At 38.1% G+C, this 26,191-nt stretch overlaps 4 protein-coding genes and 1 long non-coding RNA gene across 19 annotated transcripts in view; 3 read left to right on the top strand and 2 right to left on the bottom strand.

Annotated features, from left to right (window-relative positions):
* The first annotated feature begins 3,343 nt into the window (after positions 1-3,343).
* On the top strand, positions 3,344-12,170 carry sinhcaf (SIN3-HDAC complex associated factor). Of its 4 annotated transcripts, none has more exons than XM_028000514.1 (6): positions 3,344-3,571; positions 6,676-6,803; positions 6,881-6,980; positions 7,559-7,682; positions 7,763-7,943; positions 9,061-12,170. In XM_028000514.1, exons 2-6 carry the CDS (start codon positions 6,676-6,678, stop codon positions 9,383-9,385), a joined length of 858 nt encoding a protein of 285 aa, XP_027856315.1. In that variant the 5' UTR covers positions 3,344-3,571; the 3' UTR covers positions 9,386-12,170. The 4 variants fall into 4 exon arrangements, with proteins under 4 accessions (XP_027856315.1, XP_027856305.1, XP_027856333.1 ...); XM_028000504.1 differs by having other exon boundaries at positions 3,346-3,539; XM_028000532.1 differs by having other exon boundaries at positions 3,351-3,539; positions 7,793-7,943.
* On the bottom strand, positions 7,757-16,380 carry LOC114134175 (uncharacterized). Its single transcript, XR_003593355.1, has 4 exons — positions 16,275-16,380; positions 14,633-14,639; positions 8,971-8,982; positions 7,757-7,766 (listed from the first exon to the last, which is right to left on the bottom strand). It is a non-coding gene; the product is annotated as an uncharacterized LOC114134175 (long non-coding RNA).
* kxd1 (KxDL motif containing 1) lies at positions 12,915-15,816 on the top strand. Of its 2 annotated transcripts, XM_028000554.1 has the most exons (6): positions 12,946-13,076; positions 13,237-13,347; positions 13,666-13,799; positions 14,323-14,475; positions 14,576-14,622; positions 15,162-15,816. In XM_028000554.1, the coding sequence occupies exons 3-6, from the start codon at positions 13,744-13,746 to the stop codon at positions 15,416-15,418; spliced, it is 513 nt and encodes a 170-aa protein (XP_027856355.1). In that variant the 5' UTR covers positions 12,946-13,076; positions 13,237-13,347; positions 13,666-13,743; the 3' UTR covers positions 15,419-15,816. The 2 variants fall into 2 exon arrangements, with proteins under 2 accessions (XP_027856346.1, XP_027856355.1); XM_028000545.1 differs by lacking the exon at positions 13,666-13,799 and having other exon boundaries at positions 12,915-13,076.
* LOC114134141 (endoplasmic reticulum-Golgi intermediate compartment protein 2-like) lies at positions 16,170-21,480 on the top strand. The gene is made up of 13 exons (XM_028000491.1): positions 16,170-16,550; positions 16,628-16,736; positions 16,814-16,860; positions 17,241-17,308; positions 17,391-17,431; positions 17,624-17,725; positions 17,831-17,923; positions 18,583-18,638; positions 18,721-18,819; positions 19,127-19,224; positions 19,307-19,469; positions 20,604-20,683; positions 20,773-21,480. The coding sequence occupies exons 1-13, from the start codon at positions 16,445-16,447 to the stop codon at positions 20,836-20,838; spliced, it is 1,128 nt and encodes a 375-aa protein (XP_027856292.1). The 5' UTR covers positions 16,170-16,444; the 3' UTR covers positions 20,839-21,480.
* Positions 21,481-21,803: 323 nt separating this feature from the next.
* The window catches only part of magi2b (membrane associated guanylate kinase, WW and PDZ domain containing 2b), a 108,618-nt gene continuing 104,230 nt past the window's right edge, over positions 21,804-26,191 (bottom strand). For 9 of the 11 annotated variants that reach the window (XM_028000402.1, XM_028000419.1, XM_028000428.1 and 6 more), the window contains one exon: positions 21,804-25,583. In XM_028000402.1, the coding sequence (XP_027856203.1) occupies positions 24,889-25,583 (695 nt within the window). In that variant the 3' untranslated portion in view covers positions 21,804-24,888. The remainder of the gene's footprint in view (positions 25,584-26,191) is intronic. The other 2 variants (XM_028000479.1, XM_028000453.1) reach the window with 1 other exon arrangement.

Raw genomic sequence — 26,191 nt, forward strand, 5'->3', positions numbered from 1 at the left:
ACACAATTAACAAATAAAAAGAAACATTATGATGGCAGAATAAAGAGAGGTAAATAAAAAATGTAATCCAGATTAGAAGTAATCCATGTAGAAGTTATTGTGAGTCAAAGGCAGATTAGTGTTTAGCCTTGATTAAAAAACAGTTTTAGTAGTTTTGCAGTTTTCTGGTAGTTTGTTCCATATTGGAGGAGAAATAAATTAAATGCCACTTCTGTTGTTTCTGATTCTAGACTTGAACCAAAATGCCTGAGTGATCTGGATACATTGACAACAGGTCTTTAATGTATTTTGGTGCTAACTCTTTCTATGTCCTCGCATCAGCTTATGACCTTAAGCCCAAGTACATTTTGATTATGCGGCAGAATAACGATCAGCAGCACAACCCCAGCATCTATTTCTGAACAGCTAAAAAAAAAATGGAGGTTTAAATCTGTGCTGTGGCTTGACCTTAAACAAGTTGTTTGTGCTTTGAAACCCGGTAATATGGCCAAATTAGAGCAAATCTGCTGAGAAGAGTAAGCCAAAGTCCTCCGCAGGGATGTAAGTTAACGACTCATTTCCAGTCATTGCAAACACTTGATGGCAGCTGTTGGTGCCTGGAGAGACACATCCAGTTCTTTGGTCTAAAGCAGTGGTTCTCAAATGGGGGTACGCGTACCCCTGGGGGTACGTAGAGGTACTGCAGGGGGTACGTGAAGCTTTTCAAAATATCTTTAAAAAATCAGTAGGCTCCTCATAATAAGTCTTGGGAAAAATTATTTTGTAAAAAGTTCGATAAAATATAAATGTGTGTTCATGCACTGAATTTTATATTCAGTATTTAGTTTCAATATCCTTTAAAATAAAACGGACCCCCCCACCAAGTTAGTTTGACCCATGGACCCAGGGCACTCGTCAACGATCTGTCGTTATCATGATTACACTGTAACTATGGAGACGTGGCTAAAGCATAGTAGCAATGCTGCTGAAAGTATAGATAAAGTGAAAAAGAAGGCACTGTACCTCTTTTTTGTTCCAAAAATGTTTTGCCAGTGTCAGGGGGTACTTGACTAAAAATATATTTTTAAGGGGGTACATCACTGAAAAAGGTTTGAGAACCACTGGTCTAAAGGATAATTACATTTTCATAAAATAACATATTTGGACAGCCTTTATCCTTAATTAGTAAAATCCCACTCTTTGGGTTTTTCTTTCTACACTAGAGCTGCACAATATCAGCAATTTGGTTATTTAATCTGAAACATTTCATAGTCATAAAAACGTTAAATCAGAAAAACTCGTTAACCCCCAAAGGGGAAATACTTTCGCATTGTATCTAAAAATAAACGTATGTTTTTGTGATAAATGGTTCCTCTTTTAAAACATTTTAGATGAAAGATCAGAAACCAAAACACATCTCAATCAGTACTTCTGTCTTGGCCTATATGTTGGTTTTCTATGTTAAAACTTAGAAAATTCAGACACAACCAACATTTTGTTTTTTATAAGACTCTTTTTTTAATTCCTTGTTAAAGTTTTACAAAGTGTACATTTCTAGAAAACAACTTATCGTTTTATATGTTTTTGTTCATCTCGATTTGGTTTATGATTTAAAAAACCCCTTAAAAAATAGGTGGAAAATCTGCTTTCAGACGCACAAAGAAACAGCGCCACCTACAGCCCTAACATGAGACGGTCGCAGGATAAGAGGCAGTTTTGTCTGTGATTTTATTTATTTATTTATTTTTTAAACATGAACGAGAAACTAAACTGACTAATATCTGGGGTTTTTTTAAATAACTGCAGAGTGAGACATAAATATTAAACTTCTGCTTTTGTCTATTTTTTCCAAACTGTTAAATCCAGGCAGAAATTTGTGAAACAATTAATTTTCCACAGGACCCACAGAAGAAAGAATATTTTTCTAATTCTGATCTAGTTATGAATGAATGATTGGATTGAAATGAAATGAAACCTTTTTAGTAAAATACCTTGAAATGACTTGTTGTGAAGCGGCACTGTATAAACAAACTGAACTGAAATAACTCTACATCAAATATTAAAATGGCAAATAATACTTGTATTATTTTGATTATGCAGCTAAATCGAGGATAATTTCTGAGGAAGTTAAAACAGTCATCTCTCCATATGAGGATCTTAAAGAGCAACATTTTACAGCAGGTGAAAGGCCTGAGATTCTGCATCCTCAGCAGAATGTATGCTGCTCCATCATGTGCCAAATAATGTATTCATGGTGACGCACAGCGACAGTTTTCTGCACAACCTCAGAAAAATCTTTACTTTCTAATGCTGAAAATTGTGATGAAAATATTGATTATGATCACAATATGTGATTATGACATTGTAGACCAAATATCTTTTTTGTTCATGTTTAACATCTGAACAGAAATGATTCTTTCTTATGTTTGCTGCTGGATTGTGGAAAACTGCAAATGGGTTTTTGTTTTGTTTTTATTTTACAAATCGCTTTACTGTCACGACTTATTCTTATTAAACATGGGGAACCAATGTGTAGTTTACCTTTTGGTCTTTCTTTTGGTTTGTCGTTTTCTTTGTATTTTCTTCTAATTCACGTAAAGCACTTTGAAAATAACAGCCTTGTTGCTGAAAATGGGCTTTATAAATAAAATGACCTTACCTTACTGCTATGCAAAACCCAGACTCATGGGATAAAGGACTGACCGTTTACCTGCCAACAGATTTCCCACCTGAGCTGTGGGTTTCTGCAGCTTCTCCAGAGTTAAACACTGCTATTTGTTCAGTACTGTTTTCCAAAACAACTGAGATCTCATTGATTTTATTGACGTGCATCAGATTAAGAGGCTCCAGTTTTTCAAAAGATCTTAATTTAAACATATTTTTTCAATCACACATAATTTTTCCAATAGTTTGTTTTCATTTGTTCATTTATCATTACATATAACATCTTATTGTATTCTAATTGCTTTTAAATAATAATAAATTGAACATGTTTGTTTGTTTGCTGTGAGTCTGGGGATCAAACCTGATCCACCTTTCATTTGAACACTAATCTGGTTGTTTTGGCGTGAATTTTAAATCAACAAAGCCCATCGCGGCTCTAGACGCCGAGCCTCTTGAAAAACTGCAGGCCCCTAGACGAGCCATCTGGCGTCGAGTAGTAAAACAACAAGCCCCGCCCCTTTGCTTACATTCTCCAATGCGCCATAGCAACCAGGGCCGAGCCCCCTGTTCCCGCGTAATGTTCCCGTCCTTATAAGGCCAGCCGAGCGCAGACGCACGCCTACGTCACACGTCGTTTATGTAAATAGTTTGATTGAAGAAAAAGAAAAAAGAAAAAACATAATAAAACAGAGGGGGCCCTGCGCTCTACTCTGAAATGGAGGTGTGGATGTGACGCAGGCGCAGTGGCTTCACAACTATCCAGTCCCGTCCTCAAGCATAGACATCAACAAGAGAGCGGGTTTACTGATGCGGGTTCGTTTTCCTAATACTTACGCCGCTACGACGCTCTTCAGGGATTACTTGCTTTGTGTCAGCTTCGCCAAACTTCCAACAAGGTAACGCCAGCGAGCGGTTTGCGTTTGTTTCGGTGCGTTTTTCAGGCTGTTTTTTTTTTTTTTTTTGGTGAAAGTCTTTGTAATTAAAAACAAGCTTCGAGTTGTCTTTGAACAATTGGTGTTGTTTTGGGGCCTTCTTGCATGGTCAGCTCTAGGTCATGTTATTTAATGGTTGAAATAATTCGAGAAAGTGGGAAAATGTGTGTGGGGGAAGGAAAAAAAAGAGGGGAAGATCAGGAGGAGTTGAAATGCAGACATTAGAAGCAGATTGAGGCTGTTGTTATTGCTGCACTAGGTTGTGTGAGGGAATCACTCGTTTGATCACACGCAGTTTAACTGAAGTCGGTTTTTAAGCGCTTTTTAATCCCGATTTTAACCGTCTTTGCGGTGCGGCAAGTCGAAATAGTGCGCATTTTGGTCTTGCTGTGCGTATCGATGCCAAGTTGAATCTCTCACGCCCACCCGGAGTAGAGATGCGTCTCTACACGCGGGCGCCGCTGTCAACAAAACACCTCCTGCTGAAACACAAACTGTTCGCGAACGCCCCACGGAAGCTCAAACTGCCTCACAAATTTCGTTCCGTGCAGGAATAACGCGTGGAAACCGACCACGCGAAGGCAGCCGCTTTGAACTTTGCGCACATGTTTAGTTGAATGTGGACAGTTGCAGCGACGCGGCCATGGAATAACAAAGAGTAAAGATCAAATTACACACTTGTAACACAAATGCTTTATTTTACTGTGCGAGTCGAGATAATTTGCTTTGGAAACGCGTTACTCTCAGTTTGTCACCCCGCATAAAGTTGGGAGAGAGGTGGGGAAGTCGGGCATCGTCGAGCAGAGGACGGTCATCATAAAATGGGTGCGCAAGAAGCAGGTCGTGTGGCATGCCATGCTTCCTTGCTGGAGAGTGGGCGGTGAAATTTCAGCGACGTGCGCTTTTCTCTCGGCGAAAACAAGTGCGAGATTTTAATTTTTCCACAGTGTTTGCGTGTTATTAACGCAAAAGCAGCAGCTTTCAGCGGGGTTTGTTGCAGTTTACGCGTTAAAATTGCAGCTTTTGCGGAAAATCGCATCACACCCCTTTCCTCACATTGCCTCCGCCTTTGAAGTGTGTTGCCATGTTGAGTTGCGTCACGTACTGTATTTTCGCTGCAGAGATCGTCTCGGACTTACAGAAAGCCGACCTGGAGGGGAAAAGCAAAACTGCTTGTAGTGCCACTCCGTCAAGAAGGAGTGTAGTGAACTGATTTAAAAATGTTACACAAAATATCACTTTTATTTATTTTGTCATTCATTTTGTATCTTATTATCATTAGTAGGAGTAGTAGCAGTTATAGGGTAGTTAAAGTAGTAATAGTAGTAATAGCATAGGCATAAAATTACAAAAATAATGGGTTGTAATAAAATAAGTGCAGTGATGTGATTTAGAGATTTTATATGCAAAACGCAAACATTGCAGCTCAGTCATTATTATTATTATTATTATTATTATTATTATTATTATTATTATTATTAGTAGTAGTAGTAGTAGTAGTTTTTATATAAATATTATTACTGAAAACAATTACATTGATGATAATAATGAGGCTGATTCCATTTAGTAGTAATAATTACAGTATAATAATAATTATTATTATTATTATCATTGCAAATACTACTAACCCTCATTAAAAAGATTTATCAGTGAGTCACGATTTTTGCAGCTGCCACTGTTTTGAGCACAGATGAATTATATTTTAATATTTTTATGTGCCAATGCATTTATCTTTATTTTGATATTTCTACTTTTGTTTATTAAACAGACAACATATTATCAGGTATTTGTGGCACATTGGCAGAGTCTAATAAAAATAAATAAACGCCATTGAGTAGATAAGGATGTTTTTATGCAGAATTCCTATTGAGTCAATCAAACAAAAACATATTAAATTCACAATAAATAAAACAGAATCAGTACATTTGGTTTTGAGCAGTGATCAGCAGGTCGGATACTTAAAAATATGCATTCGTTCTTAATTATTAAACACATCCAAACTAAGAAATTGAATTTTTAGTCTAATGACAGAATAATGGACACTGTGTCCGTTTATTTGAGTTTAATACAAAAGGGGCACATGCTTTGATGCATAAGTAGGGATATTCTTTTAATCTGATAATATTTTCTTGTACTCAAAGCTTCTACTTGGATCAACAAACTGGCAGCACATGTTTCTCCTTGGGGGGGAAAAACATTAAATTAAATTGGCAGGTCAAACATTTAAAAAAAAAAAGGAAATCAGAATTGCCCAGAATAAATCTAATTTGTGCATCTTTAATTAGTGAGTATGACAGATAATGTTCCATTATTGGGTTCTGCATCATGAGAACTCATGCAGAACCCAATCGGCCTCATTTCTCATTCAATCAAGCAGCGTAAAACTCTTAAAAAAATTAAATAAAACAAAAAATCTTCTATGTTCAACTTTAATCCGTATGTGAAATTAGCAGCAGAGTGAGAAGTCTCTGAGTTTTTCCTCATCTCTGCATGATCCTTGTGGCAACGCACTGTCAGAAGACCCCAAGGACTGATGGCAGAAAAAAAAAAGAAAAGAAAATCCAGTCTGGGGGGCGCGGCTCCCAGTTTTGCCGCAGTTGGTCCACATGTGTACTGGGAGATTTCATTTTGCCTAGCAACATAAATCAGCGTGCACTTCTGCATATTGCATGCTTATAGGTGTTCCGAGTCTCCTCCTGCAGACATGCCCCTTTCATTTAAGATGCGGCCAGAAAGGCAGCAAAAATGTTCACGGTTATATGTAAGCGCGATATTGCATGATGCTCGATGCGTGCTGCGAGTTTCCTAAACATTGCATGAATCCAGTGAGCGCAGCATGGTGACATTATCTGTCTGACACGCCGTCTGACTGTTGACCTACTTCCACCATGTGGGTCACAGCAGAGAGATGCTCCCCCAATGTCTCTAACTATGCATGATGTTTATTATTAAATGTATTTTTAATTAATTATAATAAGCACATCTGATTTGTTTAATGTTATTTTCTAAGATTCATCCAGTGGCAGAATGTGTAGCACGGCACTCTATGATGATAAATTGTTATGATGAGGTGTTCAAATTTAAATATGTGTGCATGCAGATGTTTGGCTTTCATAAGCCCAAAATGTACCGGAGTTTGGACGGCTGCTGCATCTGTCGGGCCAAGTCCTCCAGCTCCCGTTTCACAGACAGCAAGCGGTACGAGAAGGACTTCAGGAGCTGTTTTGGGTAAGTGACCCACCAGAACTTGTGCTGTGTTGTGGTGTCACACTGCATCGTGAGTTGCAACAAAGTGTTTTTTGCAGGTTGAGTGAAACCAGATCAGGAGAAATCTGTAACGCCTGCGTCCTCCTTGTGAAGCGATGGAAAAAGCTTCCAGTGGGAACCAAGAAAAACTGGAACCATGTGAGTTTGGCTTTCCTTACAAATGTATTCATGTTTTATGTGATAAACCCACTCACAATGATCCGAAGAAAGAAAATTATTCATCATTTTCAGACATGTTTATAAATACATCTACCCCAAATTAAATAAGATGGAGTGTGAAGGACTCAGATGTTCGCTAGAGAACATTAGTGAACAAACCTTTTCTTGAAGACCAAGGAACACATCAGACAGGTCGGGTAAAGAAGTTTTATTTCAGGGACAGGGAAACTAGTCAGATTGAAAACAAAAACAGTTGGAGACTGTGAAAGACTTGAGACTGGGTTTGAGTTGTACCAGCAACTCCATAAGCTACCAGAGCTACAACAGTGGGTTATTTCAAATCATGTTTGTGTTTCAAACACGTTTTCACTTGAAATGTATAAAAATCATCATAATTTTCCTTCCAATTCAAAATTTCGTTACACTCTGTGTTGGTCTATCACATAAAAATCCTGAAGTGTTTAGATTGTAATATGATTAAATGTGAGCCAATGTAATGTTTTTGCATGAATGGAACCTTAGAATATTATTAAAAAGCGAATCTTTGTTGTGTACAGGTTGTTGATGCCAGAGGAGGCCCCAGCCTAAAGATAACCTCCAGGCCCAAGAAAATCAAAACCATCTCCAAGAAAGCTCGGCCGAGCCAGATCAGCAGGCTGCAGAAGGAGCTGAAGAGAAACAGTTAGTTCTGAGTTTTACTTTTCCCTGCCACCAGCATATGCTAACAACAAGAGTGGAGATTTAGTGTTTGTCAAAAATAGCACGCTCCTGTGCTTTGTTCTGCTCTCCAGACTCAGATGCCCACAGCACAACCTCCAGTGCCTCTCCAGCTCAGTCTCCCAGCTACAGCAACCTGTCGGACGACGGCTCCGACACCGAGCTGAGCCCCGGGTCCAGCCGCTCCCCAGTCTTCTCCTTCCTGGACCTCACTTACTGGAAGAGGTAGATTTGATGCTGGAACACAAACACATAATATTCAGCATCATGTTGAACAGATAAACGCTTTATGTATCCAAAAGAACTGCCACATGTAATATCAGGGGTTTAATTTCCTTTCAGTGTAGTTTGTTAGATTCGTTTAGATGCAACATAAAACAACATCTTAATCATTTTTCTCCCTGTAAGTTATTAACATTTTAGATTTCTTCACATATTTATTTATACATCAACTAGAAAGTACTTTGCCATTTACAAGTCGTCCTGTACCTCTCTGTGGAAATGAGGCATATTTGTTTGAAAATAATTACAAAGTCCTTTTTTTTTTGCATTTTAGACTTTAGACTCCCGTAAAATTACCCTGAGAGCAAAAAAAACAAATAAACAAGAAACAAAACAAAAATAAAACAAAAGACACAAAAGGTCTTCCTTTCAGTCAGTGTTTGTGATTAAACTATGGACAAAGACTGTTCAAAAATACGACTACAGGAAATTCCTAGTGAAAAAAATTGCTGGGCAAAATGAACACAAAGTCACATTTCATATATTTAATAAAAAACAGGTGAAAATGTGAATGTGAAGTGTAATGTGTGCTGAAATTTCCAAGAATTTTTGGAAAATATTCTGTGAATTTATGAGACAAATATTGAAGTATTTACATCTGTTATTCAATTAACAGAACCTTTCAGAAAGTGTAACAAAAAGGCAAAGACAGACAAAATCGCCAAGGAGGCATAAATATTTTTACAGATGAGCTATGAAGCAAAGACAATCTATCTTCAGATTTACCGAAAGTTGCATACTTTACATCACAATAAAGCGAGGATTTAACCAATTTAAAACCATTAAATTACCACCGTGAAACCATTTTGTGTTTAGAGTATTTATTTTGAACATAGACTCTAAACATTCTAAGAAAACATCAGACAATTTTTCTTGTACAGAAGACAATTTAATGCTTGAACTGCTCATATTAATCTAGTAGTTGACAAAACGCTTTAACACCGTTCTGTGCTGATTTTCGCAGTTACACTTTTAACAGCAGCTTGTTAACACACTCAGCTTTAATCATCCTGGCTTTTTTTTCCACACATCTGATGCAACGCATCTCGCTCTGTCGCAGGCAAAAGGTGTGCTGTGGAATAATATACAAGGGCCGCTTCGGGGAGGTGCTCATCGACCCCCATTTGTTCAAGCCCTGCTGCCGCAACAAGCAGCGGCAGCAGCAGCAGCAGCAGCAACAAGAGGAGGAGGAAGACGAGGAGGAGGAGGAAGAGGAGGAGGAAGAGGTCGAGGTAGAGGAGGGTCAAGTGGGGGTGGATAAATCCCACGTGGAGGAAGAGGTGGTTAAGGAGACGCCTACGGGTGAGGAAAATGCAGAGCCTGCTGAGCTATGTGTGACAGCACCTCCAGCCAGGGGTGGGGAGGTGATGGAGGAAGGCTGGTGAAGCAAAGAACCCTTTTTTTTCCTCCTTCCTTTGGCGACGTTCTGGAGAAATCTCGGGATGGATTTTGTTTGAAAGAATTTTGTTTAATTCCCCCCCCCCCCCCGAGCACTTACAGAAAGTAGTTGCCTCAGATTGCCTTCAGTCAAAAAAGCAGCTAAAACATCTTTGGTTTTCTCCATGATAACGCTGGAGGATTGTTCATTATTATGGTTGAACTGTAACTTATGGACTTCTATGTTCTTTCTGTATTTTTTGTTGTTGTTGTATTTGATATTTTTCACCATGCTGATGATGGACCATCATCTGTGGTATTACTGATCTACTTTAGATGAAATGCTGGAGCTCTAGTTTGCTGGTACTTTTTGCAGATTTTATTCCAAAACACAATACAGCCGCTTCTTGACAGAAAAAAAAGGTGCTACTTGAAATTCATGACTCAATATTTCAAACATCTGAACCCATTCTCACTGTGGATATCTTCTAAGCTAACATATTTATGCCTGATACAGGTGCATCTCAATGAGCTAGAATATCAGCAAAAAGCTAATTTATTTCAGCAGATGAATTCAGAATATTATTATTTTAATTTTCAAGATTATGGCTTGCAGATTATGAGAACCCTCAATTTAGGTTTGCAAAAAATAAAATATTTCGTAAGACCAATAAAAACTTATGTATGTAGAGTATTTGCACTCAGTATCTGCTTGGGGTTCCTCTTCCTTAAATTACTGCAATAATGTCACTTATCTTCTTCTTTTTTGTTTTTCTTTTCCCCTTTTCTTCCAGGCACCTTAATTTTTAAAATCCAAAATCAACTTTTTTACAATATGAACAGTTGAGTCTGAAGAAACTCTAAAACTGAATGTTTTTTAAACCCTTGAATAAGATTCATCTCACAATTCTCTCAAAGCTGCAGTTATTTATTTTTTATCATTTTCAACTACATGTTTTTCTTCCACTAAACTTTTAGTTAGTATTTCTTTAGTAAAGACTTTTGGTGATTTGCCTACCTCATGTGGGAACTCTAACTATCTGCTGGATAGTCCGCAGTTTTAGGATTGTGCATGCCAAAGCACAACATTTCTCTATTTATCATCCATGCTTTATTTATTGGTCTTATCAGATTTTTTGAGAGACATAATTTTGGGTTTTCATTTGCTGCAAGCCATAATCTTCAGGATTAACAGAAATATATGGAATCAACCAATGTATAAGTTTTCCTTTTTGGACTGAATTACAAAGTAAATGAACTTTTTGATGATATTATAATTTATGAAGCTACACCTGCATAGTGATAGTCTTTTATTTATAAAAAGTATACCTTCCTGTTTTTATCTTTGGAAGTTGCTTTGGAGCGATTGATACTTTACACTGACGCAGCACAGACATGTACAGCGGCCCCTGTGTTTCTCTCTCTTTCACAATGTCCCCTCCTATCAGAGGTTTTTCTGTGTGTATTTGTTAGAACGTCTGTGTGCAAATGTTAATCCATTTAAATAAGGCCTATTCACAATCTCAACAGCAAGTACACCAGCCTTAATTGTGTGTCACAGACAGTGCTAGTGTTAATCCTGGATTGGTATTAAAGAACAAAACGAAAAGGGATAGTAGCTATATTTATTGTGGCCTCAGCAACACACAGTGCATTCTGCATGAATGGCAAGCTCACTCACCCAAGAGACCTGAAATACCCTGATGCATGAGTCTTGGAAATTTTAGCATGGCCTTACAGAAACTGGAAATCTTGCTTTTTCTTGTTTTTGTTTTTTGATCTGTTTCTCTGAAGTTGTAACTTATTTTTGTATGTAAAGAAAAGACATGGGGAAAGGGAGAAATCGTGTCTTTGCATAATAATATCTCACCAAACAACAGCAAAACTCAAAATGATCAGTTTATAGTCATTCAGCAATACCAATATCAGTAATCTCTGTCATTCCTGGGTCAGTTTATGGTAAAAGTCTTTATACAAGCAGAAATTCTATACCATTGCCTCTAATATACCACAAATGTGTTGTGATGTATAGCCTGATAATACTTTATTTATCAATCGAAAGCCAAAGCACATTGAAATTCACCCAATGTCAAATCAATGCAGGTTTTCTATGGACACTTGTGCTTGTCCGGGCCATTTGTATGTATCTCTATGGTATTCTTAAAAACACAAAAAAACAAAACAAAAAAAAACAACAAAAAAACAAGAAGAAGAACACTAATATGAAATTTCATACATATGATGTTGATCATTTGGAGCTGTGAGTTTGATATGTAAATAAAAGGGCCGGGTGGGACGAATGGCTCTCAAATACACGTTTCATTATTTATTTGATTCATATTTATTTGTATCCCGGCTTAGAAGTGTTGTTCTAGAAATCCTTTTCATTGTTAGCTTATCATCTTTGGAAATGTTATTCCGACACACGCTCCCTCTGAAGTCGTGTCGAATCAATTTAGCTTTTTTTGTGCAACTATTTATTTGCTCATCAGCCGAGTTGCGTGCAACTTAAGTTATACTGTATCTCCACTTTGCATCTGTATCATGTAGACTGTAACGACCGGTAAACTGCAGCCAAACTGTACATCTCCCTCTTTAATCTTATAGCTTACAAATGTTAAAGTAGTAGGAAACCACAGTAGGATACCTAACTCTAGACTTGCATGTACTGTTGCTATGCATTTACTTAGCTTACAACTTAGACAAAGCGTTTTTTGTATTTTTTATACATCATGTACTTTTTTTACTTGTCCCTTAATAAAAGTAATTTTGTGAGTTTAATGAAAGTATGAATTTGCGAGTTTCCTTATGCTTTTTTTCTGACTGTCAGTATTATTGGAGGATTTAAAGATTCAAGCACATAGTCATTTGGATTCCCTACTTTCCCATTTATCCATCTTTTTTCCCAGTTATGATCTTCCTTCACTCTCTCATAAACATGAAACCCTCCACATGTCCTGTCAAAATCTTCCCTACCTCGTTATTTCTGAGTGTTTTTTACCTTATTGTCCTGTCTGAACATATGTTCTTCATGGCAGAAATTATTAACATGTCCCTCTAAGTTGGCTGTGAATTGATGAACAACAATTGTTAAACCTCCAACCTCAGTTGTTGAACCCAAATACGGTTTGGACTCCTTTCAGCCAAAGCATCATAAGCCTAATTATTTAATTGTTGATTGAAGTGTCCATTTAGTGACGCTCAGAATAATTTTTATAATATATTAGTGTCATTTTGTAAACTGCTTGTGTTAAACCCTGTGATGATCTTTGTGCTCCTTGGTTCCTGCTGGCTACTGGTTTCCGCTCAAATTCACTTTATTAGGATTGAGCGGATATTAAAAAGGGGCAGATGACAACTATCGCTCTAATTTTACTCTAAAAACAAACAAAGCAATCACTAAGGCGATGACCCAATTGTTTTGCACACGCTTTCTCCAGCAGGGGGCAATGACGAACGTAAAGCGTCACGTGACATCCGGGATTACACAAAAGAAGAAAGGCAGCGGAATCCTTTGACAGTTCACACTTTCTGCCACCTGGTGGCGGTAGTACATCGAATTGTTTCGCAAGAAGAAGAGGAAGAACAAGAAAATCACGTGACAGGAAATTTAAATACATTTGTTTTTTTTCTTCTCTCGGCGAGCTGTCAGATGTAGTTTAATCTTTGTAGTTACACAAAGAGCCGGTGGGTGCAGATGTAAGTAAATCATCTTGCTTCGTTTCTTTATTTTGATGCCGATGATCTCGCTCACTGACAAAAATATTGCTTTAACAACATGTCAAAGGGGAAATAAAGAGTCTTGTTCTGTCTCCGAATATGATGCCACTAATTATTATGTGTGTAAATGTTTCTGCAGTTTTCCTGTCACCATGGCGGAGCCCACAGCCTCCGGTGTGTTCTGTAACAGGATGCTGAGCATGGTGAACTCTGAGGATGTGAACGCCATCATCCAGGCGCAGAGACACATGTGAGTATCTTTATGCAGGTGTTGGTACTTTAGTGTGTTTTATTGTCTGTAGTGGACCTTACAGGCACTGTATGGCTCTATAAGCGTTTTACATCTAAACATTGACATATCCTTTGAGCAAAATAGCAATATCACACACTGGATGGTGTCTGAAAATCACTCTTTAAGTCATGTCACATACCTTAATTCGATATAAGAGTGTTTTAAAAGCCTGATGGGCCATTTCAACCCATCAGTTTGCTTCAAGCCAACCTTGTGGCAAACTGTAAGCAAGATTTCTTGTGGTTTTCATTCAGCAATTATTTTCTTTCCTTGCAGGTCAATTTTGTTAAATGAACAGCTTGTTGTATTTCTCCCAAACAAGCTGTTGATTTCTGCATCTGATTCAGAATTACAATGGATCTGATTATTTCTCTCCTTGCTGTGATTGGTCAGTTAAGGTGGATTGCCAGGTACTGTAATGCAAGGCAACTTTCTTATTATGATAGCACATTTTTACAACAAGGCAACAAAAAGTGATGGTACCACTGATATCTTGTGGTCTTGCCATTGATGGAGATTTAAATATTTATCTATTTCTGTACTACTTTTGTCTCTTCTTTTTTTAAAAACTTTTTTACAACATTGTATATTTTTTCTGTTTTTGACTTGTGCATGAAAAGCTCAAAAATGACTAAAATTAATAAATTCATTCATTGGGATATTTATTTTTAACCTAATCATGTCTGCTGTTTTCCCTGGTCTTTGTTGTTCTGCTTAATGAATAAATGATTAGTGAAAGAGTCTTGTTAAACTAGATTTTATTTTAGTGTATCAGAGTAAAGGAGGTCTTTATACAATTACACTTGCACACTTGTTTCCTTCCATTTAACAAGTACACACTTCTGGTTGGTTTAATCAGATAAAATTCTAATAAATATATTTGTCATTGTAATGTGGTGAAAATGGAATTTTCTGTTTCTGTTGTGCAAATAGGCTCGATCGCTTTGAGAAAACCAATGAGATGCTGATAAACTTCAACGGACTGTCGAATGTGAGGCTGCAGCAGATGAACGAGCGTTTCCTGCTTCACACTCGCACCCTGGTTGACATGAAGAAGGATTTGGACAGCGTCTTCAGGAGGATTAGGTTAGTCATCAGTCTCTCTCTCTCTCTTTTTGTTTTTCAGCCACATCTGCAGTATGCACAACACAATTTCTGATCTCTGGATCTTTCTCTTGTACTCTAGAACATTGAAAGGAAAGATTGCAAAGCAATACCCAGAAGCCTTCAGCAGTAAGTTAACAGTTTTTCTTTAGCTACTAATTTTGACAACAAATCTTAAGTTTTTAAAAAGTTTCAAGTTTATGATTGTGCTTTTAAAACTTGAGCATGGTACGTGTTTATAATGCCTCCCAAAAGCACTCATTGCTAGAAAGCTTTTCACAACCAGCCATTTGAAACCATTTTATATAGATTTTATATAATAGACTAAAATAAATTTTATGTTTGTTGTTGTGCAATAAAAAATGTGATAAACTCAACTGGTGTTTTACCTCTTTCAAAGTTTCAAAGTATATTTTGGCATTAAAATGTGGATTTCTCTAACATTTTTAAATTAAAATAATTTTTTTCATAAATATAATGATGTCTGCCCTTGATACTAAATGTTCTAAAACCATCAAACTCTCAAAATGTTTGTGACTTAGAGGTTTAAACACATTTAAAATAAAATATAAATATATTTTTTATTTTCTGACCCTTTCTTGTGATGTTGATTGTGTTACCTTCCAATAAAAACTCTACAGCAGCTTAACCCTTTTCTTCAATGACAGACATCCATGAGTCGCCAATCTTGGAGGACGACGATGAGGAATTCGACCCTATTCCTCCAAGCGTTGCTACGACAACCAACACAGCTACATCAGAGCAGAGCACAGAATCCTGCGACACAAGCCCCGATGTAATCTCGCCCACCGTGAGCAGATGCTCTGAAGATCTGTCTCAGGAACCACCAGACACGCCGACCTCTGACCTCCTAGAGACGGCTGTGCTGCGGGATGAGGGTCCCGACTCTGTACCTGCAGAGTAGAATGGACGGTTTTCAAACAGATTCTTAAACTGAGAGTCAATCTAAAGTCTGCTTTGGCAGCAGGTACATTGTGTGTTTGCATAAGTGTCCGTCTTTCTAAGATTACACAGATTACATCTCTGAGAAATTAGAGGATTATTGTTGGCATGCTTACATGTTTTGTGCTTTATAGCTACTAAACCATGCCAAAGAAATACTTGAAGTCATAAAGTATGTCTGTAGATATATGTGGTAGTGAATCTGTGCTGGATTATTTTATTTTATTTTATGTTTTTTATGGTTGTTTTTGGAAAGATGCACTTCTAACTCAAGAAACGGGTTTATATTAATGGCGTCGTAATTAAAATGCACAGTGTTCCTCTCATTTTAAATATAATTAAATTAGTGTTAAACAATAACTCCTTGTCTCATCGTTGATTATTACTCTTATTAACATTACTAAACATGTCCTTAATAACTTTATAAATGTATCCTTTTTTTACTCTCATTGTTCAGATTTTAAGTTGGACATTTATCAACAATCACTCTCATCCACCACTTTACGTATCTTTTGGCCCATGATGTAAACAGATATTCACTAATGTTAAATAATAATTTAAATGAATAATACACATTTTCTGATTTTATCTTTTTAAACTTAGTTTTTATACAAATAACATTTTTTAATTCTACAATAACATACAATAACATTGATAGCCGCTAGAGGGCGCGCACACCAAATGACATACATTTCTATCCAATGGGACAATGGAGTAAAACAAGACGGCAGCGAATCATCTTCTCCCAGGTAACTTCCGTTCCTTCGCGTGTTGTATTTCCTGATTAGTAAGGAACATCATATGCACTTAAAAAGCACGTTTTAGAAGCTCAGTCGTACGCGGTCACGTTTGAACCAGTTAGCAGGACGTTTAGCTCGGTAGTTGTCATGGAAACTCTCACTAATTACTGAATGCATCCAGCTAGCTAGCTAGCAGCCTGAAAGTATACACTTTTGAGGGGTTTATACCTCTGCTGCTGGCCCCAAACATGAGGAGAATATCCAGGAAGAAAGCTCTGACTCTGGTGAAGGAATTAGATGCTTTCCCCAAAGTGCCTGAGAGCTACGTGGAGACCACAGCCAGCGGAGGGACAGGTACTAGCTAACAACACAAGCACAAACCAGCAGCTACAGCTGTTTTATTAACTGTCAGTCTCTGAAACTGTCCTCAGTCTCTCTGGTAGCTTTCTCCCTCATGGCGGTCCTCGCCTTCCTGGAGTTCTTTGTGTACAGAAACACATGGATGAACTATGAATACGAGGTAGACAAAGACTTCACCAGGTAAAAGCTATAACAACATGATCCAGCCTTACCTGCTATGAAGTTGTGTCCTCATCTGTGCTGTTCCTCATTTACAGCAAACTCAGGATAAATGTGGACATCACAGTAGCCATGAGATGTCAGTGTAAGTGCATACATTTATTACAATTTATATTTTAATAAAATGTTATCTTGTTGGTTTTGTGGTCATAATTGAATTAGTTTCCTGTTATTCAAAATTTAAAAACTGCGTAAAATGGCATTTTCCTATTAAGCTGGTAATTTCACTACTTCGTTTATGATTTAAAGTTTTTTTTACTGGTAGCCCTCTAATTGGCAACTTGCTATGAGAATAATACATCTTCAAAAGCTGCAAAGTTAAACTGAAAACCACTGCTTTAGGTGTTTTTTGAGGTTTCCTACTTGTTTTTATATATACTGTATCTATATACTGTATCTATATATATATATACGTATGTGTATATATATATATATTTATATATTTCCTGTGTTTGTGGAATGCAGACATAGGAGCAGATGTCCTGGATCTGGCAGAGACTATGATTGCTTCAGACGGTTTAAAATATGAACCAGTGAGTTTTTACTCAACTATTTTTTTCACAGTGTCAACGCGTCTCTATTCTTCTGACTATATCTTGTTTTTCCACATTTCAGGTCAAGTTTGAACTCCCACCAGAGCAAAAACTGTGGCAAATGTAAGTTCAACAACCGTCCCCTAGACAAGACAGTTAACTTGAAGTAGCCTACCGATCTGCATATTGGTATATGAATGTGTGGCTCTTGTGTAAATTGCCTTGAATGGTTGGTAAGACCAGAAAATATAAAATCAGTCAGTTTGCCATTTATTTACCATTTACTGCCTTTTGTTTTCCATTCCTCTCGGCCAGGACCCTCCTGCACATCCAGGAGCGTCTCAGAGTGGAGCACTCTCTGCAGAACGTTCTCTTCAAGTCTGCAGTGAAAGGACCTGTTTCTGCTCCGAGTCAAAGGTAAAGACTCTAGCTGACCTCGCGATCAGTGTACACACACACACACACACACACACTGATGAACCTGAACATCTTCAGCTTTTACTTTGACCTTTCCCTCTGCAGTGATGATGGCTCCAGTTCACCCAGTGCCTGCAGGATACATGGACACATGTATGTCAACAAAGTGGCAGGGAATTTCCACATCACTATCGGCAAGTATGTACCTCCATCTTTAATTTCATTCTTTGACTTGTAGTTTCTGTGTTAGGCCTTCACTTCATCCCATTGTGTACAACTATTTTTCTTATGCACCAACACAAAGGCTCGTCTGTTGAACCTTATGTGGCTCAGGCACCACAGTCAGCTCTGTGTTACTGTACCACAAGCTTTTTGTAAACGATTGGTCAGTTTGTCAGGGGGACCAGAAGTATCCTTCTGTTTTGTTAGATAAACTCATGAAACTTGTTTCAGTGATATTTGGTTCCGCAATATTTGATGGCTTTGGTCACTTTGAACATCACTGTGTTGTAACCAGATGTTACCTCTTCATCCAAACCCATTTCCACCTCATACTTATGTGACTAACCTTTAGCATATATTATTTTTATGTTAATAAGTCTATCTCCAGCATTTTTTTTTCATTTGGGGCATTTGACGTTATTGTAAAATGAGATCATGACCCCAAAATAACCAAGTTTTCTTCAGCTGAGATGAGTTCACTGGACTCACAAAACATTTGCTAGGATTAGTGGCCAGCAGCTCCATTTTGATCAAGAAAACCTACAAATGTATGAAAAGACAAAGATCTAAAATAATCAACACCTCCAGTTAATTGAGTAGAAAGTTTGACCTTTGACCTATTCATCTCTCCACAGGTCCATACCTCACCCCAGAGGCCACGCCCATCTAGCTGCACTTGTCAGCCACGACTGTAAGATTTTCTCTGAGCTTCTGGTCACCATGGTAACTCTATATTCACCTAATCGGGATTGTTTTGGTTTGTTGTGTTTCAGCTTACAACTTCTCTCACCGAATTGACCACTTGTCTTTTGGAGAAGAGATCCCTGGACTGATCAACCCTCTGGACGGCACAGAAAAGATCACTGCTGACGGTGCCTATGTGTATATTCTCTATAAGCAGGAACTAACAGGCACTTCTGCTAAAGCCCACATTCAGGATTTACCGATCACAACTTTGTGGCCACATCCCTCAAAAACCACCATTTTTACTGAGAGGCCAATACAGCGTCCTGAGTCAAACATTGTGCATAAACCAGAGTACAAAGTTAATTTTAAAGTTATGGATGGGGTTTATTATATGTACATAAAAGTGATTAAAAACCAGCCTGTAATGACATGCTGATATTTTCTCTGCATTGAATCCTCAGCGATTAATGAATGAACAATTCTTGTTTGTAGCAAACCACATGTTTCAGTACTTCATCACCATTGTGCCAACCAAGCTGAACACCTACAAAGTATCTGCAGAAACACATCAGTACTCGGTCACAGAACGGGTACGTTTAAATATCGTATTTCAGTTCAGCGTGTGGTTGACTGTTGCTGCGGTTTATGTGTTAAATCCCCATTTTCCTGCAGGAGCGCGTAATAAACCACGCTGCAGGCAGCCACGGAGTCTCAGGGATCTTCATGAAATATGACATAAGTTCACTGATGGTCAGAGTCACCGAGCAGCACATGCCTCTCTGGCAGTTTCTCGTCAGACTTTGCGGCATCGTTGGAGGCATCTTTTCCACAACAGGTAGACGAAAGTAGTAGTAACTATACACTGGAGAAGATATGCCAGCTTTCCTTTAACAACAATTAGTTTATATTTCAGTTTGCAAAGTTAAAAATATATAGATCACAATGTCATGCATGACTTTTCAGTTTTTTCCTTTTATCATTATAATTCAATTCTCAATGATATTCTGTTTTGCTTGAAAACTGAATCACTTATTGCAAGAATTTTACATTTTTGACACTGCTGGAAATTGCAAAGGATTGACAAGATTGTGGTTACCTTATCCATCATTTCTGGATAACACCTGCTTTCAGTAACAGCCTGTTTCTTTGTTAAATTTGTTAGATTGGTTACCCACTAAAACAAGTTGCTTCATAAGTTCATAAATGTAACTAATTCAATTATTATTATTTTTATTTATGTAGATCTAAACCCACTAAAACCTTCAGACAGTTTTAAATGATCTGAAAAGTTTGAACATGTTCTGTGCTAAAAACTGCCCTGGTGAATTGTTTTCCTTTTTTATTAGTGGCAGTGGTTTTATTTTAGATTTTATTGGAGGGAAGTTAAAACCACGGCTCTCTAGCATCACTTGCAGTCTGCACATTTTACGGCAGTTGTCAGTAAATCTCTGCTCCTTTTAAAGGAACATCTGCATTTTTAATCTCATTTTTAGACTTTTAAAAAAAAATAAAATAAAAATCTAATAGATGCATTGATATATTCCACTTTTTTTAAAAGATAAAATAACGCATTTTCTTAGTCATAAATAAATGAATTGGAACCTGGGTAATATAGATCACTCCCACCTTTAGAAAAACATTGTACATCCCACATTTTTATAAATACGTCACAAAACGCTTGAATAGATGTCTGTCACCAGTTGAAACAGATTTTCTTCTAATAGAGCAAATAGTTGCAGATTTCTAAAGGAAAATCCAGGAATGGAGAATTTGATGTAATTTAGTTTTCCAAGCATGATGGATTCTGGTGGATTGAACGGTCATATAGTGCAGGAACAAATGTGTTTGTGACTGCATGCAGCGTTCTTCCATCAGTGGGCTTAAAAATCCGGCTTTATTTGTTATTCATGGGATTTGAAATCCGTTCTGCTACGTCAATGCAGTGGCCTTCATCTCTTCTCTCTCTCAGGCATGATCCACGGCATGGTGGGATACGTGGTCGATGTGGTTTGCTGTCGTTTCCAAATGGGGCTCTACAAACGGATGGATGTAAGGCATAACTTTGTTTTTGTCCCTCATCTGGTAGTTAATTGCTTCTTGACTTTCAAAATGTTTTTCTATTTTCTCCTCCACTGAAGGCTCCTCCAAACGAACAAGGAGACGGTCAGCTTGTACTTCCTACAGAAAGTTACTCTGAGGAGTGATGGGAAAACTTTTCTTCTGAGCCAGGAGCAACAAGATGCTGTGTTTACATGGGTCACTTAGAGTTTTTTAAACTTGGCCATGTTTGTAATTTCCTTCTTTGTAGGACTTTTTCAGATATGACTGATCTCGCTCTTGTAAAGGATTGTAATTGGTACCGTGAACAAGTAACCAGAAGCTGAAGTTTTCAATAGACATGTGTAGGCCCAGTTTCTGTAAAGCCTTTTTTCTTCTTTTTTTTTTACCAGAACAATTTTCAGATTTTTGAGCAGTTATGATGTTGAAACCCTGTATGGGTGTACTGTGCCTTTAAAGGGGAATATTATAGAATATTGCTTGTGTTATGGGGGATAATGTGAATTATAATTATTGAATTTCAAACTGATGTTTGTGATGCTTTGTCTTGGTTGAAAACTGAATCACGTTTGAAGAATTTATTTATTTGTGTTAACATTGGAGATTGTAAAGGATTTGAAATGTCTTTGTTTTTTCCCCACTACATCCCAAAGTCAGGAATTAGGTCTGCGTTGTCAGTTTCTAATCATTCCATATTTGTTTCTTTTACCTGGGTACAAATTTGATTCAGTGAAATGAATTATGTGAAACCTCAAAACTTTACGATAAAGGTTTATGAGTCATCCTTTCTCATATTTTGTGTTTGTGTGACGGTAAAGGGTTTAAAGCACAAAAGACTTTGTCTTTTTTTTCTTCTTTACTTCACAGTTTTGAAGTTTTATGCCAGAGCTGAAAAGCAGCAATAACGTGCTCAAACTTTTGAGTTGAATATAGGTTATCAGGTAAGATATTAACCCCAATTTTTTTTCAACCTTCTTATAGAGGCAAAGGTGTTAAAATATGTGATCACGGAAGATTCTCACTTTTTGTTTGCATAAATGCTATAAAATCATTTATAAACTCTTGGGACATTTTGTAACTATTAAACATTACAGAAGAGTCTCCAACAAAGTCTGTTTTACACCATGTCAAGAGTTTATTTGACAGTATTTCAGAATATCTTTCAGTAAACAAGTTTTTTGTTTTTTAGCAAAATGTAATATATCAGTACTGTCGCATTTCATAAAAATAGTTGTTCACGTCTTTGAAACTACAGTATCAATGATACAGTAAACCATATTTGTAGGAATACAGCTGTACAAGGTGAATATTACACAATTAACACTACACAATTATACTGGATCTCGATGGGGGTGGGGGGATATGAACTTGCCATCCTTCACAGGTTTAATAAGCAGTTTGTCTTTTTTGTTTTGTGTGACGTACAAACCCAGTCACAGCAGGCAGAGGGGGGCGGCCTGGATGGAAACGGAGGTTGACATGTTCTCTGAGCTTTTCTACATACGTACAGAAAACACGTTTCTACTCCCTAATGACATGTTTGTCGGGGACCTCGCTAAATCACAAAAGAGACCCCACAGTTCTGTCAGCGTGGAACCATCCAGACCAGGTTTGGCTGTGGATTAACATCAATCCCTGGGATCCTCGGTGTAAAAGATCTTACTAGTGACCCCAGAATGCAGGTAGCTTCACAAAGAGCACATTTCCAGCAGTTTCCAGGTCTGGTGTGGGCGTGCCGTCATGCTGTCCTCCGGTACTCAAAAGCTCCAGTGGTTCATTTTTAATAATCTTGCAAAAAAGATTTAAATGCCATCCAATTGGAGAACTGCAGGAGAAAATTGACATTCCCTCGAGCGTCTTAGTTTATCAGCAGCGTGCCTTAACCTCGACTAAACCCAACATTCGGTTATTAAACAAATATGTTTGTGTTCATGGGCTCACCATGGGCCTGTGACATTAATACAAACCTAATGTTTCCTTAGAGAACAAACAAAAGTGAAACGGAAACCACGACCCACTCTGATGTTTAGCTTGTTTTGATAAACAGCTCCACATTACTTCAAGGAGAGGATGTGATGCTACAGGCTACATTTTTCTCCCCGTCTGAATCACTCGGGGGACAATTGCAATAATTGAGACGGCTGATCTTTACAGCTGTAGAGTGCATCCAGATAGATACTGCTTGGCGTTAACGTCTGAAGCAAAAGAAACAGGCTCCACATCTCAGCCTGGTTCACCAAGTTCCCAAAAAACAAATCTCTGCATTAGTTTGAGTAAGGCACTCCGCCTCACCTCATAACCGTCGACCTCCTCCTCCCCTCTCCCACAGTGATGTGGTACACTTAGCACAGTTAAAAGGCATAGAAATAGGAGACTGGACAAAGTGTTCCTGTTGGGCGTCAAATGAATACACACAACTTTACAACTCTGCACAATGACTGCATGGTTGAATTGTGATCAGGTTGAGTACACAACTGAGAGAGGAGCAGTATGAGTTCTTACTAAGCCAAATGTTCTCAGTCATTTGAAAGTGGTGAATTAAAAACATCGGATTCATCCTCCAGAGGTGATATTCCCACAGAGCTCTTCAGAAAGACTGACATGTCTGGAATCCATGCACACCAACACCGCCTCCGTTTGCGGTTTAGAGTCAGTCTTTGATATGTCGATATGGACAAGGCCATGGAAACAGTGTTCCTAAAATACTGTCCCAGGATACTTATCTGTTTTTTTAATCCTTATTTTGTACAATGTATCTAACTACAACACTGCCTCAAAAACACCAACAGGTCTGCTTTTGAGTATACAAAATGTACATAATTTTCACATCTTCTTTACATTTACAGTATATATTTGTAGGCATGTAACATATGAATCAAGAGCTCCAGCTTCCTACCTCTCTAACACTCAAAAATGTTTTAATCTTTCTTCTTCACAGAAAGATGGAGCAAAATGAAGATTTCCTGTGCTGATGTACAGCAGGGAAAATAAGTACTGAGCACAAAAAATTCTCAGTATATTATATATATATATATATATATATATATATATATATGTATATATATATATATATATATACTGTATATATACAGTATATAGATAATGGGTCAATAATGAAACCCTGAATACCAGGTGTCACCAATAGCTCAAATAATCCATAAATACAATGAATTTAACACCAATTAGTGCATAAATTAGTTTTTAAGTGTAATACATTGAAATGATACACGGAACAAGTATTGAATACATGAAGAAAAGATACACAAAACAACTATAATCTGTCAGAATTAAAAAAAAAACCCTTCTCCCTATCAGAACAAACTAATTAATTAAAACATTTTATATTTTGAAGGTGTTGTGCAAGGAGCATGGTGGTTATTGTTGCAATATATACGTGACGGCTTTGGTTACAAACTAGACTTATGAATTTTCCAGTCAGTACCGCTGGAACAGTAGAACAGAACTGGAAGGAACGTAATTTAACCATAAACCAGGTCGACCAAATGCTCCTTTCAAGATTTTGCAAAGAGCTTAAATAATAATCAGAATCAGTTATCCGAGAGCAAAGGGCCAAAGAGAGCTTAAGAAAGACCTAGAATTAGGAGAAATGAGAACATTTATGTACTCAACATATATTTTCTGTATGAACATTCACAACACAAGACTCCACTGCTGAAAAAAAACATGTCAAGACTTGTTGACAACTGGAAAAAACAACAGAATACTGGTGGAAAATCTGGTCAAAAGACCAAATTCACTAAACAATTTCAACAATTTTGTTCAATACTTATTCCCTGTGCATTTCACTTTTTTGCTCAGATTTCTCTGTTTACTTTTTTATGTGTATTGGTTACATTTTTTTATGTATTTGAGTCTGTTAGAAATACTCAGAGAAACTGTAATGTGTTCAATACTTACTCCCTGTATACCTTCAGTCGACCGAGTAAAGGTGTGAAGCTCCACACTTTAAAATGAGATTTGAGCAGCGCTCACATGTGAGGGTCCTTCATCATATTTTATAAAGTTTCTCCAGTCCTTAAGGTAGTGGGTGTAATAATCTTCTTGTATGAATAAAAATACATGTAAAAACAGACTTCATACGCAGGTGGAGCAGAAATCAGGACAGTGAGATTGAAGGAAGATGCTTTCCTGGTGATGAGAACTGAACACAGAGCCAAACAGTGTGAGGATCTTCTCTACCGGCTCACCGTGGAGGTCCAGGACCTCAGGGTGCCAGGCAGCTTGTCGGGCCCAGGGATGTTCCAGGGCCCAGGGGAGGCAGCTGGGCTCCTTGCTGGAGGACCTTCGATGGTCTTAGAAGGGCAGCACACCCCGCTGTGGCCACCGGCCTTCTCGTCTTCTCTGGGGAACAGATTCCTGGACATCAGCCGTTCCTGGGGGCCGACAGGTCCGTCTCCTCCTCCCGGAGACGCTCCGTTCAGATTCACTGTCACATACGGGTCCCAGGGCGAAACGGCGCCCGTTGCGTGTTTTTGCCGGCCCTTCTTCTCACAACAGGGCGAGCAGCTATCCTTCTGCCTCTCTCTTCTGTCAGTGGACCTTCCCATAACCGCTTTGTGAGACAAAGCCCGAGGCGGCTTTTCTCCAGGTGCAGGGTTCACCTCTCCAGACCCCTGAAGGGTTCCCTGCCCCACATTGACGCACTTCTGCTCAGTGGACCTGCCACCTATTGCCCTTCTAATGGAGCTGTGGTCTGTCAGCAGCGGAGCTTTGTCTGCCATGCACACTTTGGCCTCTAGATGGAGCCGATGAGGAGAGTCTGGGGATGAAGCTGGATGGGAGGGAAGTAATGGATTCAGATGTGGTTCCAGGGTCACTTCCTGCAGGGCAGAGTGGGCTGTAGAAAGGGAATCCCAGGGGCTGGCACAGTCTGTCGCAGAGAGAAAATAATTTACAGGACCAGCATGAGAGAACAGCACAGCCATCATGCACATGCAAACAGAGAGAATATAAGACTAGAGAAAAAAAAAGAACAAGCTGCATGCTTGAAGATATTACACACATTTAGGTTGTGTGAAATATTTCACAACCCTCAGCATGCTGCAGTCTCATCAAATCATTCTGCACACAGATAAAGTTCTGGTTGAAAGCTTACATCCATTCATCATAGCGTTTTGGGTGCTAATCACACACATTATGTTGAGTTAAATGTGCTTCACAAATTTCTCCTCCTGTCACAAACATTTTCTTTCTGGCATGATTCTGGGACCTCTTCTTGACAGAACTGCTAGAATTCCTTCTTTAATTGTTTAGTTTTTCTGTAACAGACTCTGTTTTTGAGAATATTTGGCAGAACTTAATCTCATCCTGCTTTTGTTATTACAAACTCAGCTTTGTTGTGTTTGAGGTCATTGGTGAAACTCCCAACAGGACAAATGTCAACTTTTCAGCTGTGGAGTAACTTAGAGAAATGCTGCCTGGATGATGCTGCCACCCCTGATAGCTGTTTTTCTGTGTTCCCAGGTTTGAGAGTCTCGC

The sequence above is a fragment of the Xiphophorus couchianus genome, chromosome 2 (assembly GCF_001444195.1).
Source record: "Xiphophorus couchianus chromosome 2, X_couchianus-1.0, whole genome shotgun sequence".
NCBI lineage: Eukaryota > Metazoa > Chordata > Actinopteri > Cyprinodontiformes > Poeciliidae > Xiphophorus > Xiphophorus couchianus.